At 42.8% G+C, this 18,875-nt stretch overlaps 2 protein-coding genes across 4 annotated transcripts; both read right to left on the bottom strand.

Annotated features, from left to right (window-relative positions):
* Positions 1–760: 760 nt before the first annotated feature.
* LOC108922520 (actin-related protein 2/3 complex subunit 1B-like) lies at positions 761–9,445 on the bottom strand. The gene is made up of 10 exons (XM_018732712.1): positions 9,295–9,445; positions 7,958–8,032; positions 4,789–4,893; positions 4,473–4,695; positions 3,418–3,525; positions 3,025–3,231; positions 2,370–2,445; positions 1,883–2,079; positions 1,107–1,197; positions 761–1,017 (listed from the first exon to the last, which is right to left on the bottom strand). The coding sequence occupies exons 2-10, from the start codon at positions 8,022–8,024 to the stop codon at positions 979–981; spliced, it is 1,113 nt and encodes a 370-aa protein (XP_018588228.1). The 5' UTR covers positions 8,025–8,032; positions 9,295–9,445; the 3' UTR covers positions 761–978.
* A 1,114-nt stretch (positions 9,446–10,559) lies between these two features.
* On the bottom strand, positions 10,560–17,337 carry arpc1a (actin related protein 2/3 complex, subunit 1A). 3 transcript variants are annotated; one of them, XM_018732671.2, is made up of 10 exons: positions 17,133–17,337; positions 16,505–16,597; positions 16,291–16,395; positions 14,397–14,619; positions 13,749–13,856; positions 13,389–13,601; positions 13,124–13,199; positions 12,004–12,197; positions 11,168–11,258; positions 10,560–10,977 (listed from the first exon to the last, which is right to left on the bottom strand). In XM_018732671.2, exons 2-10 carry the CDS (start codon positions 16,566–16,568, stop codon positions 10,939–10,941), a joined length of 1,113 nt encoding a protein of 370 aa, XP_018588187.1. In that variant the 5' UTR covers positions 16,569–16,597; positions 17,133–17,337; the 3' UTR covers positions 10,560–10,938. The 3 variants fall into 3 exon arrangements, with proteins under 3 accessions (XP_018588187.1, XP_018588189.1, XP_018588186.1); XM_018732673.2 differs by having other exon boundaries at positions 17,143–17,337; XM_018732670.2 differs by having other exon boundaries at positions 17,167–17,337.
* Between the last annotated feature and the right edge of the window lie 1,538 nt (positions 17,338–18,875).

Here is an 18,875-nt window from a genome sequence, read left to right as displayed (position 1 = left end):
AAAAGGTCATATGCAGTGATAAAACATGACCATGTGTTGACCAGCCTAGAGAAATCAAAGTGGACCATAAGCACAAATGAACAAAACCTCTTCGACCTAAAGTTGAGCTGATCAAGTCCAATGCATAGTCCAGTCTCCGGGTCCTCGAATCACTTATGAAATGAAGGGGATTATGTACCAGAAAAGATGCAAGCTATTAATGATGATGCACAATTAAATTTCACCATTAATTTTTTTTTACTGTAAAATGATTTTCTGAATCTGTAAATTGGTCATTATATTGTTTAGGTTCATCTAAAGGTGTTTCACACAGTTTGATTGTGCACCATTGGTGTCCCCTATCTGTGATGATAGACATGATTTGCTGATTCTCATGATAGTGTTCAGTTAATTTGAATGAAAATAATTACTTTTTTTTTTTTTTTTTTTTTTTTTTTACAAAAGAAGGATGTTTTGTGGGTAGCAATCCAGTTACTGAAGATAAACCATGTTTTTTAAGTGATTTTTTTTGTATAAAATTAGAATTGCTTCTTGTAAAACTGGCAGGTTTTGTGTGAAAAATAAAAAAATGTCCATGTGTAAGATGTCAAATTTTTTTCTCCACTCTAGCTGTTGGGTGTGATGTTTTTTCTACATATATAGCTGATATATGGATACAGAGGAGCCACACAGTTATTTACCCCATTAAGTCAGTCCAAGACACCCAAACATATAGACGCTTGACATCTACCCTGGGAGCCAACAGAAGCCAAAGCTGAATATTCATTTATTTGAAAGCACTGTATGACCAGCATATGTGTCAAATTCATACATTACAGTAATATAAAAACAATGTCCAGAAAACTTTAAAACTTTTAACAGTATTTTCTTTTCCTAATTAAAATAATAAGTTCACACGGCATCATTTTAACATGCTTGTGTCAATATTTATTTGTATATATAGAATGATCTCCTGCTGCACTATTGATTGTACCTGAGTTAAACAATCTTCAGGTCTTTCATAGAAGATTCCAGAGTCTGAAAAGGAATAAAACAAGCCTCTAAGCCATAATACAGAAAATAAGGGTCAGAAGGCATGGTAGTGACATGACTGACTGTGAACTTACCTTCACATCCCAAACAGCCATTCCTCCATCCATGCCTGTGGTGCAGAATTTGGTACACTTGGCCTTGTCACCCTCAAGAACCAAAATTTGGCTGTGGGTGACAAACAGGTGTCATCAGCAACATAGTGTGACATGTACACAGTATAGAGAGACAGATGGCAAGAGGTTGGCCAACAGAAGACTTCTAGGAAGGAAGCAGAATTCCTTGAGTGAAAATGCAGCTAAATAAATGGTTACAAAAAATGGAGTCTGTGTAAGCTGCTTCGGATATTATTATTATTATTACAGGTGGTCCCTGACTTACGATGGGGTTACGTTTCGCGAAACCCATCCTAAGTTGAAAATAACACAAGTTGAAAATGCATTTAATACACCTAACCTACCAAGCATCATAGCCTAGCATACTTTCAATGGCCATTAACAGGCTTGCCGCCTTTATACTGGGGAATTATCTTGAGTTTCTCTTCAAGAGTAATTGCCTTCCTCTTCTTCTTCCCACCAGTAGCAGGAGACACAGCTGAGCGTTTCTGTGACATTATGGATGCACAAAACACAACTGCATGCCAAACCCAGAGATGCGGATTGCTGCCGCTGCCCAGCTTAGCAAGAGAGTATCGCACCGCATATCACTTGCACGGAGAAAAATCTAAATTCAAAATACGGTTTCTATTAAATGTCTATTGCCAGCTCACCATTGTAAAGTCAAAAAATTGTAAGTCAAACCATAGTAAGTTGAGGAGCATCTGTGGATATTATTAGTGATGAGCAGCACTGACCTGATGCTGTTCTTGTGTAGAGACTCCAGCACAGCTTCCTTGTTGTCAGCAGTGGCCTTCTTGTCCAGGTTCTGGAAGCGCTCCCTGGCAGTCATCCCGCGCTGCGCACTCTGCTTGGGCACATCCAACTTCCCGCCAAAAGTGATGGTACTCCTCTCCGCATCATAGACAAAGAGAGCCGGGTAGCAGTCGTGGCCCTGAAGGGTATCACATTGTACCACTGCTATGTTCAGATTTCTACACTCCAGACAATTTAACAAAAAGGTGATGGTAAGCATCAGTAAATCAACCTTCAAACATCAAAGAACAAAAAAGCATTTGGATCATTAAAACAGTGCCTAACACACTGGTGAATATCTGGAAGTGGTTTAACTTGAATTCCTGTGTCAAAAGTATAAAAATAGCACTGAATTCCCCTAACATGCTGGGATATGACTTTGCCATATCTAATAGTGTAAACACCGGGAAAGGAGGAAACAGTGCTTACTGCTGCCACCAAACTGTTTTCAGTGATGAATGTTAAGCAAAGAAGGGGCAAGGTCTCCAAGTACAGGCTGGCAACCCTGATGGAGCAAAAACACAGAAAGTCATACATCACAATCAATCATCATCACAAAAATGTGATTGTATCTATTTTTCTTGCTTTTTCTTGCTTCATGCCTGTGTTAAAGTGTGAGAAGAGCACTCTATAAAAATAAAAATAAAATACACACACACACACATTTTCGGAACCGCGGGTCCCATACGGGGTCACGGGAAACCGGAGCCTAACCCGGCAACTCAGGGCGTAAGGCTGGAGGGGGAGGGGACACACCCAGGACGGGACGCCAGTCCGTCGCAAGGCACCCCAAGCGGGACTCGAACCCCAGACCCACCAGAGAGCAGGACTGTGGTCCAACCCACTGCGCCACCGCACCCCCCTAAAAATAAAATAAAATAAAATAAAATAAATAAAAATGTGCAAAACAACACTTTTTGTGTCACATTGTAAATTCACGCTTAGCTCCAAAAAGGTTTCTTTTATCATGTAATGGGCAGCAACACCACAGTAATACCGCAAGAACAAGCAGGATAGTATGGAGGTGAAGGCAACAATCTTTATTTGTCTTGAGGTGGGTGCTATGTCAACAAGAAGAACTCACACAGGGGTCTTCCCCCCTTCGGCTATGGCCACAGTGCTGTCATGGCTGGCCCAAGCCACACGGTTTCCACTGGCCGAGAAGCTGACATCATGGATCCAACCGCCAGCACCACTCGACTCAAACATAACTTCACCAAAAGGCATTTTGGAGCCCCACGGTGTAGGAGCTGGCTTATCCTCAAGCTCCTTGATGTATGCTGAGAAGATTCTGCAGGGAAGTAGGGATTTTTGTGATTGACATGTTCCTTGAAGGAAAGCATGCATCCCTGGTCAATAAAGGAAGCTGTGGGGCTGTATTTACAATAGACAAATTACATGTACTGTAAGAGCATTCCTCAGGTTAGCAAAGGTACTTTGCAGGTTCATCCAGAAAGTGCCAAAAATGAAGCCATACCTGCACTTGAAGTCACAAGACCCAGATGCCAGCAGAACATTGTTAGGGTGCCAGTCCAGGCTAAGAACGGTCGAGCGAATGGGTTTCTTAATGTGTTTGCAGACCCACCTAGAAATGTAAAAAAATCAAATTTGTAACATTTATCAGAACACGAGTCATGCAGTAGACAAGCCAAGTTTGGAAATGTCTGTGTCTGTAGGAAAAGCAGACCCGTGTTTCTGAGCAAAGGATTTACATGACACATTGTCCAGCTGGTACTTTGCAGTAAAATCACGGACAATAACATCCCCATATATCACTAAGTTTCCAGAGCACATATGGCTGACTGTGCCTCTGTCACTCGTCACTCTCCAAGTATCCTCAAAGGTTCATCTACACTTCTCAGATATTTAACAGTTATCGTTAAGTATATATAAATGAAGTAAAAAAAAAAAGAATGAAGTTTCTATGAATCACAGATACCTTTTTTATTAGCATCAAAAAAATGAAAAGAGCCAGAGGATTAGTTTACATTAAGCAAGAAAAAACTGCTGAAATAAGCTAGTGCTTTTGTAATAGATATAAGTCCTGGGTATAGGATGCATGGGGGTTGCGGTGGCGCAGCGGGTTTGGCCTGTTGTGTGGTGGGTCTGGGGTTTGAGTCCTGCTTGGGGTGCCTTGTGGCAAACTGGCATCCCATCCGGGATGTGTCCCCTCCCCATCCACCCTTGCGCCCTGTGTTGTTGGGTTAGGCTCCAGTTTGTCGCAGCCCTGCTCGGGGCAAGCGGTTGTAGACTATGTGTGTGTGTGTGTGTGTGTGTGTGTGTGTGTGTGTGTGAGAGTGTGTATGTGTGTGTGTATAGGATGGATTAGGATTCAAATGGGAGAAGTAAGTCTGCTGCCTCTGGAGGTGATATAATGGGTGAGGATGGGAATGACAAGAGCTGCTTGGCACATTAACTATGGTCACCCAAGGCTCAATCAGACAGAAAACATCAGCCTGGAAATGTTCTTGAATGATCCCACCCACAATTTCATGCTAATGAAGATTATGCTCATATTTCGGCTGTGGGTACCAGTCATTGTCCTGCTCAAAGTAACAGATGGAGATGAGGCGCGAGCCGCTGCCCACAGCAAATTTGTTCTCTCTTGGGGACCATTTGACACAGCGGGCAGCGCGGTTGATCCTCAGGATGACCAGGGTGGGTTTCCACATGCTGCCTTTAAGGGTCCACACGTAGGCGTTGCGGTCAGTGCCGCAAGTGACGATACGGTTGCTCTCGGGGGCCCAGTCAATGCCTGCAGGGCAATGCAGGAGAAACATTTGTCACTCTGCGCACGAAAGGCTTTAGTAGTCATAAACAGTGCACCTTGTGCACATCATGGTCTTACCTGTCACCTGGCCATTGTGCTCCTTCAGCACATGGATCTTCATCCAGCCAGATCTCTCCTTCTGGTAGATGTGCACTTCATGGTTATTAGGGCACAGAGCAATTTCTTAAAGTAACACAAAAGAAAGAAAATGTACAATATTCAGTCAAATTTCATACCTTTTAATGCTTGAATATTTTTTGACCAAACTAGAAACTCATGAAATAGATAGATCTTTCAGCTGATGGCTACTGCTACCTGTTGATATCAATATAACAATGATAGCCTCACTTTTTAGTCCCACAAAACAAAATCACACACACACGTACGCACGCACGCAATGTCTACAACCACTTCTCCCAACTGGGGTCACCGCGAACCGGAGCCTAACTCTGCAACATAGGGCGTAAGGCTGGAGGGGGAGGGGGAGGGGGACACACACTCCGGATAGGACGCCAGTCTGCCACAAGGCACCCAAAGCAGGATTAAAACCCCCAGACATGCCAAAACAAAATCAGTATTTAGATTTACACCCTTTCCTGACATACACATAAGTAAGAAATAGGCGAATAAAAAACATGAAAAATTCATAAGGGTACAAAAAAGAAGGGGAAGGTCAAACAATGTTTTCTCGGCTCTGTGGAAACCAGTTTACATATCCTCAGTGCATAAAAAATAGCAACTGAAAGACTAATAACAATCACGTCTACTTCATTTGTTAAAGAGGCATGTAGGCACACAAGAAATTCTCAGAATCTGTAATCCTTAAGGTACAATAAGTCCGCATTGGATGGCAAAGCTACAGCAGGCCTTTGTGCGTATCACCCTGGTGCTGTACGCCAGCCATTTGTCTTGGCTGCATGTCTCACCCTTGTTCTGCAAGCCGCTTGAGTCTCGTCCAATCAGAAACAATGCACCATTCATGGTAAAACAGGAAGTCTGGGTGGAATTAGTTACCGTTGCTTCTCTCATCAGCCTGAGCCCCACGGCAGCGGAAATGGCAGCGGCAGTGACTGCGGATTACTCCACTGCAGCCGGTGCCGCTTTCCCCACAGCTCGTTTCATTCACTAAAGGCTTTGTCCTCAGAAAACCTTTGAGTTACAGGCCTTGCTTTGTCTGCTCAAGAAACGTGTGAGTCACTGCTGTAACAGTGGCGAGCTCATAAAATAGTTATTTGTGTCAGAGCAAGTTTTGATTTAAAGCAGACTATAAAAAAAAAAAACATGATTCAGCCAACACAAACTCTGCAGCCCTACAGTGCACAGTTCAAAGATGACTGTAATCCTCTACACACACTGGAAGTATACCCTGGCAGCCAACAGAGGCCAAAGCTGAATATTCATGTACAGATGGTCCCCGACTTAAGATGGGGTTACGTTTCGATAAACCTGTAAATCGAAAATATCGAAAGCAGAAAATGCATTTAATACACCTAACCTACTAAAGGTCATAGCCTAGCATACAGTATATGCGTAGACTGTTACGGGCTTGCCACCTTCATGGTGGGCAATTATCTTCAGTTTCTCCTCAACAGTAATTGCCTTCCTTTTCTTCTTCTCACCAGTAGCAGGAGACGTGATGGATGCACAAAACACAATGTAGATACAGGGGGGGATATCCAAAAAAATGCTGGCAACGCAGAACACTGTAGATTATTGGTTGTGTACACTAGTGACCACGTGGCAAACTGGGAGATCCGGATCGCTGCTGCTGCTGCCAAGCTGCCCAGCATCACCAGAGAGTATTGTACTGCATATCGCTTGCCCAGGAAAAAAATCAAAACTCAAAATTTGAAGTATGGTTTACACTTACATTTATTCATTTAGCAGATGCTTTTGTCCAAAGCGATGTACATCTCAGAAAAAGTACAATTTATGCATTACATTAAGAGAAGGAGACATAGCTGCAGACATGAAAGTCTCAAGCAAACCTAGTTTGTACCCTACCACTTGCTGCACCAAGGTTCATCATTTGAGTAGGTGCATGAGACACAGGACAGACAATTCCCGATACCCTCCCACCAATTTTTTTTTTTTTAAATATTATAAGATACGCAAATGAGCAAGTACAATGTCAGAGTAATGGCTGAATAAAGGTTGTATCTGGGGATGCTTATGGAGTTACGATGCGTGAACAGTTACACCGTAAATAAAGCTGGAGAGATCTTGGGCGAAGTGGATCTAAAAAAGGTGAGTTTTCAGACCCTTCTTGAAAACAGACAGAGTTTCCACAGTTCTGAGTGACAGGGGGAAGGTCATTCCACCACAACAGACCCAGGACCGAGAACCTCCGGCTTTGCCTTTTGTGCACGGGACTACCAAGCGAGTAGAAGTAGATGAGCGAAGGGGCCTGGCTGGAGTGTACCGGTTGATTAAGTCTTGTAAATAGCTGGGAACAGTTCTATTGATGCATTTGTACACAGTAACCAGGGTTTTGAATTTGATTCGGGCAGCTATAGGAAGCTAGTGCAGAGAAATGAGTAGAGTTTCTACTGAATGCGTATTAGTATTGCTCCATTGTAAAGTCGGACCATTTTAACTCAGGGACCATCTGTATTAGAAAGCACTGTGTGACCTGCATATGGGAAAATGTCAAATTCATATGTTATAATATAGTATATTATAATAACTGGTGCCCAAACAACAGGACAGAAATGTGTGAATGTTCAACAGTGGCAGAGAGGTGGCAGTGAACATTAAAAGACTGAAAGAAAAAACAAGACAGACTATTTCCATAGGATTCCCGTACAAGAGACATGAAAAGTTGCAAACGCACCTTGCATTAATGTTCAAAGTCAGAGTAACACTTGACACAACATGACACAAACATTTGATGAAACACAATGATCTAATAGCCTGAATGGAGAAAACATCTCTTAACACCAACTCAAGAATGTCAGAGAAGAAGAAAACAGTGCTGCTGCTATAAAGTCACAGCCCATTGGCCATAAGTTGTAGCAGTGTGAGACTCACGAGGGAAACACTATGATGGTCAATGGTCTGCCCACTTTCTCTTCCAGAGGAAATTCCTTGAATGTCTTGGCCGTCTGCCACGTGCTATATTTAACTTACAAACCGCTGTCCGCAGACTTAGATATGTTGAGTAAAAATGTTATGGGTTCCTCTTTTTCAAAACATTCCCACACGCACCTCTCCAGTAGTCCCTTTGTGAAAGCATCAGCTTACTTACGGGTTCGATCCTTGTTCCACGCGTGACAGCTGATTGGTTCCAGTAGGAAACTGTGGTATGCCATCATGAACTGTTCTGCAGATTTTCAAAAAACCCACATTGTTACTTGCTGGCAATGCCTTTTAAAGGTCAATACAAACATTTTTCAAAATGCATACTTGGAGTTAAAGTAAATTCTCTGGGGGGGCCTGGTGGTGCAGCGGGTTTGGCTGGGTCCTGCTCTCTCGGGGGTCTGGGGTTTGAGTCCCGCTTGGGGTGCCTTGCAACAGACTGGTGCCCTATCCTGGGTGTGTTGCCCCTCCACCCTGCGCTGCCGGGTTAGGCTCCAGGTTGTCGCGACCCCGCTTGGAACAAGTGGCTTCGATCAGTGTGTGTGTGTGTGTGTGTGTGTGTGTGTGTGTGTGTGTGTGTATCTGGGGTTTGAGTCCTGCCTTGCAGCAGACTGGCATCCCATCCTGGGTGTGTATCCCCTCCCCCCTACGGGTTAGGCTCCGGTTCAGCGAAACCCTGCTTAGGACAAGCGGTTACGGACAGTGAGCGTGTATTTATATATATATTTTATAACTATAGGTGTTAAGAGTTTGTAAATGCTAAACTCCTACTGCTGAAGGTGTAAAAACATTCATTTGTAAAACCACTTCAGTCAGGGCACCAGTCAAAGGAGAGAACTTCAAGGTTTAAAACTGGGCGCATTACCAGTTTCCTGGTATAGACAGCAAAAAAGGTCATGCCGGAGGGATCCTTGTTTTTCCTCATCTGGTTAATTAGAACCAGAGAGAACTGGAATGCGACATGTGGGCAATTACAGAACGATGGCTGCTGCAAGATGGCAGTGCATTTCAGGGTAAGGGTAACACTCTGCTGCATCGTTGCACTCTAGTGTGTGTGCATCTGTGATCAGTCCACCACAAACCATGCATGCAGCTCACACACAACCTGTCTGCCCCTTTTTCTGCTACATTTCCGGCAGAGCCTCGAGCGTGACTCAGAGAGGTACATTATTTCCGCAGAGCAAGTGGCAGCTGCTTTTATAACTCACAGGCCACATCCTGCTGCCATTGATTGCACTGAAGAAGAAAAGTACCAGAAGCCACTGAGAGAATTGAGCTCAATAATTTTTTGATAAAGTGTCACATTTCAAATTCTACCAAAGGCATCTGCTCTAATGTTAAAGTATGTGGAAGTGGGAAGAAAGTAGCCGATACCAGCAAGAATCAAAGGAGAAGCTTCACTCTTCAGGTGCTCCTCAGTGCTCATGAGGCAAGCGTACAGTATATGAGAGTAAAGCTGCACTTCAGCACTTGCATCCAGAATCTGGTAGGAAATCTCCCACTTACCGTTATGACGGGGGAAAGGTTGAAGAAATCTTCACCAGATGTAAGCAAGACACCACGGTTCGTGGACTCTGAGCAGTCAACACAAACAGTGGCGGAGCTCTGAATGAACCCAAGTCAGCAGAGTTGCTCTCAAAAGTTGCTCTGCTGCTTCCTCTCTTGCCAGACATGTAAGCACTTCCTGGTGTGGGCGGCCCAGTGCCTGAGAGGGCGGCCCACGACTCGTCTGCCCAGAGCATCTTGACAGCCAACGTGGAAGCCTGGTTCCTGTTGAGTGCCTTGAAAATCACAACCCTACAAACTTGGAAGAACCGCAAAATGAAGTCCAAGTGCTGCGCAGAACAGCTGTAATGTCAGGGCAGAAAGTAGCTGTAAAAGATGTGTTTCCACAAAAGGGTGTGGCTTGGTGTGCAGCCCTGTGCAGGCAGATGTCTAGCCAAATAGCAAAACAAGTTTACTTTTGTCAAGGGCAGAAAATTGTTTCTTTCACATAGCAATTAACTTTTCTGTTTGTGAGACAAAATTACCCTTGAAATGTATTTTGGTAAATCAGATGAAAAGCACCACAAACATATCAAACTTTTTAGAATTATAATTTGATGAAGCCACTTCTTTTTCTTCTAACATCTAAAAAAAGAATAATCTTGTCTCCTTAGGTGGCAACAGCTAAATTATCAAGATGCTGCAGGGCCACCTTCATGTATTCAACAGGACCAGGGCAAATCTAGGGCTTCACAAACTTATTCACTACTGAAACAAAACCCTCACTTTTAAGAATTTCTACTAGGTTAATTATCCAAAGTGGTCAATGAAACAATTTTTTGGATGATTTCCAAACAAAACTGACACATTGGTTATACACACACACACACACACACACACACACACACACACACACACACATTTTCAGAACTGCTTGTCCCATACGGGGTCACGGGGAACCGGAGCCTACCCGGTAACACAGGGCGTAAGGCCAGAGGGGGAGGGGACACACCCAGGATGGGACGCCAGTCCATCGCAAGGCACCCCAAGCGGGACTCGAACCCCAGACCCACGGGAGAGCAGGACTGCGGTCCAACCCACTGCGCCACCGCACCCCACATTGGTTATAGTTCTTCCTAAAAAAAAATCCAACCCTGTAACTAAATTTCTAAATTTTGTATGCATATTATCTCTCATATTACTTTATCCATAGTTCATCCACAGTTAATATAAATGTCTCTTCCATGCAAACATACAGAACAAAAAAAAAAAGCACAACAGCAGGATAACACATACTCCTTTTATTTTTTGCAGACCATTTACATAACATTCTTTTAAATTACTGTCCTAGAATGCCTCCAGAGTAGCATCATTAATTGCTGTAGTACCAAGTATGGTGCAGAATTTCTTTAAAAAAAAAAAAAAAAAAAAAAAAAAAAAATCACAGCTCAATTTAGATCCTCAAATCCTCTCGGTCACCTTTTACGATCTGTAAGTAAACAGTGATGTAATGACATGACACGTTTTGCGCCTTCAGTGCTTTTCCTCAACTTTTTTTAATTTTAGTATTTTTTTTAAACATTGTTGGACTTTCTGAAGTGAACAGCAGCCACCTTGGCAGAATCCATATTTGTGACCAGAGTCACATTACTTAACTATGACACTTTACATGATCCGAAGGCCTTGGATGGAAGTCTCTAGGGTCTGTGGGAGAATACAGTACATTAGTGCATTTATAGCTGAAAGCAGAAAGAAAAACAGACAGCATTTTCAAACTGCATCAGCCCCTTCCAGATTTGGTTTTGTGAAAGCCATTTCCAGATTTAAATAAATAAAAAAAAATTACAGTTCAAATCAAAATGTAAGTAGCATTAAAACAGCAAATACTGCTCACCTTAAAATCCCATATGGTCATTGCTCCATCTATTCCTGTAGTGCAGAATTTACGACAATCTCTTTTGTCTCCTTCATATATTGATACTTGGCTGTGGAAGGAAATGTAATTTTATATTCAAAAAAGCAAATTGTAACTCAGTGCTTCTAAAAACTGAAGTTACTTTACAATGCATACAGTTGTCAACTGTTACAGAACATGCAACCCATTGAACCAACAGGAGAGCCTGTTTTCAATATTTTTGACAAACTGCTTTATCATAAGATGTCAAAAATACCAATTAGTCTGAATTCATACATTGTTACTCCCTAATGCTAGGAAAGTGATGAACGGAAGACTGCTTCCATTTTTTAGTGCCAATTCAATAAGGAATTGTCCATTTTTTCCATATTATAACCCAGGGACTTCAATTACTGTGCAAATTTTGAAAAGCATAGCATTAAATGTAAACAGCTTTTGGGTTCCATGCCACTAGCAGCTTGGAAGAGAAGGCCACTACATCATAATTAGACATTTTATCCCACTGACAACATCCTGCTATTATACTTTGCAGATGTAACCTGTTGCATGGGAATGTATTCATACTGATTAACTAGGAACAGTTTGGGTGGAAACAAGAGGTACCATCGTACCACAAGCAGACTCCACTAAAGTCTAAAACTACTGCATATCACCATTAGGATTTGTTTCATGCAAGGCTCCACTCATAAAGGAGACAAAAAGAGCTCTTTAGCAAGGGCTGGGACAGATTCTTTTCCAAAACAACACAGCAATATATTTCTCCTATCAGCACGGTGCCTTACAGATATCCCACATGTGGCAGGATGCCCGCTTACGTGATGCTGTTCTGGTGCAGCGTCTCCAAGACGTTGTTGCGGTCCTCTGTGGTGGCCCTCTTGTCCATGTTACGAAAGCGCTCCATAGCAGAGATATTGCGTTGGATGCTTTGCTTTGGAATGTCAAGCTTGGATAGGAAGGTCAGTGTCCCATTGTCATCATAGTTAAATAGCATTGGGCAGCAGTCATGACCCTGTAGTGGATGTGGTAGAAAACCAAAAAAATACCTTTAAAAGTTTGAATTTCTTAAATTTAAAAGAATTCTACTGAAGCTTTACTGAACTGAGTTCAAATGGCTCTTTTGTTCCCAACAATATTTCAAGCAGTTACTTACTTTGTCTACAAGGAAAACTGAGGATTTCATTTAATTTCTTCATGCACCCAGACCAAAAAATTATATATTAACTGACCAAAATGTGCTTGCATATAATATCAGGCTTCTCTGACAATTTTGACTTTTGGTTAGATAAGAGAGAATATATTTTCTTCTGAGCAGCAGAGCTGTGATTAACTAAAAATTATTCTCAAAATTAGGGAAGCAGTCACTGAGATTGAGTATTAAGAAATTTTTTAAAAAAAACGATACAGCAGAAGAAATAGCACGAGAAAGCAGTTCACAGCTGAAGAACAGTATGGCAAAATGCACAGTAGATGCACCAAAAAAAAAATTGAGTGGGGGGAGAGGGGGTGAGACAGAAGGTTTTGTGAGAAGCTCAGTGCCAGTGGCACCTAAGGCAATACAAGATCCCTTCCTCAGTGGCATTACAAAGGAAGTTAAAGAGAGGGTCAGGGCAAAGAACAATGTTCCTTTTTTGATTCATAGCTCTTGCTCAGTGAAAGACACACCACAGAGCCTGAAGAAAGTATACCATTCATTATTAGACACCCATTTAACAAAAGAATAAAATAGGGTGTAAAACAGGAATATATCAGCTAAAGACAAGACATCAGGCACATCTAATGGGTCTCTGCAAAGGAACTAAGGGACATGACAAAGAAACTCTGAAAAACACGTAGAAAGTCTACAGTCCAAGTTAATCCAAAAGAAAGAGGACCACGCTGCACCATGCAAATGCAAACACCTTGTCTTACAACAGGCTTAAATGGCGAGGATCTTACTGCGGCCACAACGCTGTTCTCCGACACGAATAGGACACTCAGAAGAGCAAGGAACTCTGTCTTCAGCTGAGAAGGTCTAAAACATTAAAGTTCACACATCAGTCAAGGCAATCAATTAACTGAGACATACACAAGAGCACACTGGAACATTAACATTTATATTAAAATACTGCAGTGTTCAATGAATATACCCCCAAGAGCTTTAACCACAGGGCTGATGAGGCAAAAACACAGGGTGACCATGTACAAAAGCCATGTTACTTACATGGACCCGTGGGTGGGGTCAGCCACTGTCACGGTGCTGTCGTGGCCCACCCACGCCAGACGGTTTCCACTGGCAGAGAAGCAGACACTGTGCACCCAGCCCCCGCCACTGGCGCCCCCAAACTCGGCCATAACTTGGCCGAAAGGCATCTTGGAGCCCCATGGGGTTGGCGCCGGCTTTTCGTCCACCTCTTTGATGTAGGCCGAGAACACCCTTTGGAGAAAACACAAGTTCTTCAACAACCTCAGCTTGGGTCATGCTCTGAATATGACCGCTTACAGGCTAGGCTTCTGGGAATACAGGTCACGTAGCAGTTTTGATTGGTGTAGCAATGTGTGGTATGTGCCTCACCACTCCTACCTGCATTTGAAGTCACAGGACCCAGCTGCCAGAAGAACATTGTTGGGATGCCAGTCTAAGCTCAGGACTGTAGAGCGAATGGGCTTCTTGATGTGCTTGCTAACCCACCTTCAAAAAGCAACGGAGATTGTAAATCAAGAAAGGAAACACACATTTTGCTGCTACATGGAGAGGAAGAATATGAATGATTTCCACACCCTTTCAGACATGCCTGGATTACATTTGCACTAATTATTAGCACATCATCATTCCAACAGGACAGAGAGATCACAAAATCATGCAGAAAATCATCGTTATAGCTGCAGGTTCTACATTGGCCTACAGAAACATGTTAAGTTTGCTCTGAAATTATGCTATTTAACCTGAAAGTAGTAAGGGGGGGGGGGGGGGGGGGGGGTGGGAGAAAAAAAACTCCATAGAAATGACAAGGCAATGTCCTAACCAATTATAAAGAAACAATTTCATGTTATTAAAAATTATCCAAACTTAAATACTTTAAAAATTGTCACAGTAAGACAGGAAAATAAAGAAATTCTGACGTCTTTTCCTATTTCTGGACAATTAGGCAGTTATTACACAGTGCTAGGATAGGAATTTCATGGTCAGACAAGTGCTCCGAAATACTGAGCTGTACATGTGGAAACTCACCAGTCGTTCTCAGACTCAAAGTAACAGACAGAAATGAGGCGGGCTCCACTGCCCACTGCAAACTTGTTCTCCAGGGGGGACCACTTCACAAATGTGGCGGCGCGGTTGATCCGCAGGATGACCAAGGTGGGTTTCCATACCCCATCCTTCTGGCTCCACACGTAGGCGTTGCGGTCAGCACCGCAGGTCACGATACGGTCACTTTTGGGTGCCCAGTCGATGCCTGAAAAGCAGTATTAATGCAAAAACCAAAGAAGAAAGACAATGGGATCTCAGATTTGTTTCTGATATTCATGCATTTATTATTTTACATCACCCTAACCCTCGCACAAATGCTATGAAATGTGAGGGGGAAAAAAGACAAAAAGGGTTAAGATTTTCTCTGTATATCTCCCAAGGGCTCCCCACTGCACTAACAGAATGAGGAGAACCAGCTGCTGCCACTTTTACAATCATTAACAAGGACTTTAGCAGCAGCTGGTCTCAAGACTGTTGACTGACTGGTTCTGGGCAGTGAGTGCCTGAGTTGGTCCCTGCATGGCTTTGTTTGCTCAGTCTGGTGTGTTCCTTTGTTCTTGTTTCTCTTCCAGTTGAAAAGGGCTACGCTCTCATCTCGGCTTGTTCTTTTTGGCTTTTTTGTTATGGAATCAAGCCTCTTTCACTAGACGAACCTGCTGTCCGGTGCTTTAAATCCCACCCATGTGGCTGCTTCCACCCCACAACTGGCCACACATCATACAACAGAACCCTGCATGACAGAAACTCTCTACAACATATGAAAATGATAAACTTAACACAGCAGCTTTATTTTTCATTATTAAGGCATTTCTTCCCAGTTACATAATTTTATTTCCACAAGTGGCATTCCTTTCACTGCCAACAAAACCAAGTATTAGGTATACACTTCCCATTCCCTATCACAGAAAGTCTCACCAAATTATAGCTGTGATTTGTTAAATATATCACCTGATAAGAAACCATATTATTGCCATTACCATTTTTTAAATTAAACTAGATAACGCTTCTTCAAAGCAACTTTTAATATTAATGTCCTTACAATGATATACCCATTTATACAGGAGGGAAATTTTTACAACAGATTGTAAAAATTCCAAGTGCTCAAGGCTACTTCAGCACAAACAGGGATGAAAAGTTTGTCAGTAATTTTACACAGCACAGCAAACTTGGGCAAGTCACTATGGTGAACGAGTGAGAGTTTTCCATCCAGGAAACAACCATTCTCTTTTCCTTAAATAATGGAAATTTGACCCCTTCACAATGGGAATTCATGTAATGAGGTGACTTGACACAACAAATTAAACATTACATCAAGAACAGGTGTGACAGTAAGCACCTACAGCATACACTTCTTCCCATCCAAAAAGCTGACATAGCACAAAACTACAGTGCAGCATATGCAAAAGGCCAAATGGTTTGATCATGCAAATACAGAACATCTAAAAGGACAAGTTAAATGTCCTTTGCGGCATGGTGGCACAGCGAGTAGCGCTGCTGCCTCACAGTGTCTGGGTGGTGCGAGAGGACATGGGTTCGATCCCTGCTCAGGCTGTGCGGAGTTTGCATGTTCTCCCCATGTCTGCATGGGTTTCCTCCCACAGTCCAAAGACATGCTGTTCAGGTTCACCCATAGTGTGAGTGAGAGAGAATGTGTTCCACTGTTGTATGGATGAGTGACCCATTGCAAGTAGTGCATCTAGCAGTGCAAGTCACCTTGGTGAATAAGGTGTGTGAACTGATAACACTACATAGTGTTCACTGGGAGTCGCTTTGGAGAAAAGCATCTGCTAAATAAATAAATGTAAATGTATCCTAGCCCTGAATTCCAAGTATTACCTTACTTGATATTATTGTAACAATATAATATAATTGGTACCTGTGATGTGTCCATTGTGCTCCTTCAATTCATGGGTTTTCACCCATTGGTTGCCATTCTTCTTGTAGATATGGACTTCATGATTGTTGGGACTTATGGCTATTTCTGGATAAGAAATAACAAATAAATATGTAATCCTACCGAACCCTAAAAAGAAACAATGGCAGACTCCAAAATGATGCAAGATTAGTGGAAGCAGTCCTGTTTTACTTACGAGTTCTGTCACGGTTCCAAGCATGACAGGTGATGGGCTCCAAAAGGAACTGATGTAGAGACATGGCCAAGTCTTTTTTAAGATTTCCTTCAGCTGTACATTTAAAAAGGTATGACAAACAAAGCATTGCGATGAGCATTCCAACTTGGCACTAACTGTATTATGAGTTAGGTTTACAAACTGCTGCACCAACAAATCCATATTAAGTCACTGCCAGCTGCCCCAACTTGGGTGAATCGCTGTAAAGTTAATCTAACACAGTGACTTATCACTGTGAGCTCAGCTGATGAATGAATGAAAATAAATAAGCCAGGACTCCTGGCAGGAACTTCATTCGATCTCCCACAACAACAGGCGGAAGTGAGCAGCAGATCTACTTTTACTACACTACAGAAACTAGGCGGCCCAACCGGTTTTCGGGACGGCAGTGCAACTAGAACTAGACAGTCACACGAGGCCCTATCCCAGGCAGCGTCGCGTCGTAGCGACGTAGCACCTCCGATCGATACGCCAGCGACTGACCGAGCAACGCGCCTCGCGCACGCACGGCATCCGCGGCCAGAAAGACTGTGCCGCACAACTGAGGCCGGGCACGGACGACAGAGAACGAACGAAGCAAGGCCTCTACCACAGCTCGCCTCTGTCTGCGCCGCTCCATTCACCTGCGGCGATAAACCTTGAATGTGGCGTCCTCCGTTCAGGGCTCGTATGCGGTTCAGGCGGATCTGAATTCGCGGACTCTGGACAGTCGACACGAATTCACTCCGATAGCCTTCGGCTCCGGGCTGTTAAGGCATCCAGGAAGTGAGAGAGCGCATGCGCATTAAGGAGCGGGAGCGAGCAGCGTCAAGTGCGCATGCGCAGGAAAGTTTCCCTACCGGAAATAAAGAGGACAGTGTTTAGTTGTTCACTTGTGCTCAGTTATGGGGTGGAGCGGGGGTGTTATGATAGGGGAAAACAAAGCGGCTCTAGTAGCAGTTAGAGCAGGCCTTGTAGTTTAAGAATATTATCCTTTGTGAAAGCAGCATTGCAGGGTTTCATGTTTTCCTCCTAGTCAAAGTTTATTTGCGTTTACTTTGCATGATATATTGTCCTAATTTGAATAGCGTCCGTGTGGTTACTGTATGGAAAAAACTTACTGTCACATTGAAAACTTGTCTTGTGTCAGAGGATGCTTAGCTGCTTTTAATGTAACGTATAAGCAGTTTAACCAAGAAGCCCACCACTTTTGAACTATGCAGCAATGTGGGTCCAAGTTTTACAAGTTAGTTTTCTTGGAAACCAGTGAGTGTTATAGTTTTAAAATCTGCTTTTGACTCCTTCAGGATGCTGAACAGGAGGTATTGTTTCATCCCTTTCCCCCATAACTCTGCCAGCCTACCTACCTTGCCCAGAATATTTCTCTTATTCTACTGGTCTGACAGATGCTATTGGCCTTTGCTGCAAAATAGTGTGCTTCAGGGTCTACAGTTGCTACAATAAATACAGTTGTTCCTTGACTTGTGAGCTTCTGGAAATAAAGCTTCTTTGAGAAGTGTATAGTATTAATTTTTTTTAGAAAAATATGGCAAGCATACCAACTGCTATTCAAACTCCACACCAAAGATTCCTCCAATGTGCCAAGTCACAGCGATAGCTAATAGTAGGCATTGCCTTGAGTATTATCCCTATGAAAACGTACTAAAGTGAGGGCCTTTAGTGCTATGAAGTAATTTACAAAAAAAAAGGCTAGCTATTGAAACATCACTAAGTTTTTCAAAAGAGTGAAGGAAGCTGGAAAAGCAGCCAACAGAAAAAGAGCAAGTTGTAGATCAGGGGTGTCAAGCATACAGCAACAAACTATTTACAGAGCCCACATAATAACTGAGTGGGTGTTTGGCTGTGAATAACTGCCGTAATTATGCACTACATGGAGTAGCACTAATAGGGCACTAAGAGCAAAAATCACAAAATCAATGATTGAATCTGCCTGGGTGAAGTTATACAGTAAGTAAATCCAGCTATTATACCATCATACCACCAAATTCCTGATTTACACAGGGAATCAGCATTTTACTTGTGAATGAAGGGCAGTTGAGGTAAACTGACAGTTCATGACAAATGTTGGCATTAGAACCCTTTTGTGATGGAGAAGTAAGAGAGAAGTGCATGTTAATGACTGCAGATGTTGTATGTCCAGATAAATATCAAGGATTTGCTAGTCTCAGCCAGGGTACCATGAACCATCAGCTACATTTACATTTATTCACTTAGCAGACGCTTTTCTCCAAAGCGACTTACAGTGCATACTATGTAGTGTTACTAGCCCACACACCTTATTCACCAAGGTGACTTACACTGCTAGATACACTTGAGAGATCATGGGTGAAGT

The sequence above is a fragment of the Scleropages formosus genome, chromosome 3 (assembly GCF_900964775.1).
Source record: "Scleropages formosus chromosome 3, fSclFor1.1, whole genome shotgun sequence".
NCBI classification, from domain to species: Eukaryota; Metazoa; Chordata; class Actinopteri; order Osteoglossiformes; family Osteoglossidae; genus Scleropages; species Scleropages formosus.
This window is presented reverse-complemented; position numbering and strand designations above follow the sequence as displayed.

What these genes read in the sequence shown, in the direction of transcription:
- LOC108922520 (XM_018732712.1), bottom strand. Translation starts at nt 8,024, where the DNA reads ATGATGGCATACCACAGTTTCCTACTGGAACCAATCAGCTGTCACGCG. An exon ending in TTTGAGCAGGACAATGACTG is followed by an intron (nt 3,526 to 4,472) that starts GTACCCACAGCC and finishes TTACATTTCTAG; the next exon opens with GTGGGTCTGCAAACACATTA. An exon ending in TCTTGTGACTTCAAGTGCAG is followed by an intron (nt 3,232 to 3,417) that starts GTATGGCTTCAT and finishes ACTTCCCTGCAG; the next exon opens with AATCTTCTCAGCATACATCA.
- arpc1a (XM_018732671.2), bottom strand. Translation starts at nt 16,568, where the DNA reads ATGTCTCTACATCAGTTCCTTTTGGAGCCCATCACCTGTCATGCTTGG. An exon ending in GACCCCACCCACGGGTCCAT is followed by an intron (nt 13,200 to 13,388) that starts GTAAGTAACATG and finishes TTAATGTTTTAG; the next exon opens with ACCTTCTCAGCTGAAGACAG. An exon ending in TGACCATATGGGATTTTAAG is followed by an intron (nt 10,978 to 11,167) that starts GTGAGCAGTATT and finishes ATTCTCCCACAG; the next exon opens with ACCCTAGAGACTTCCATCCA.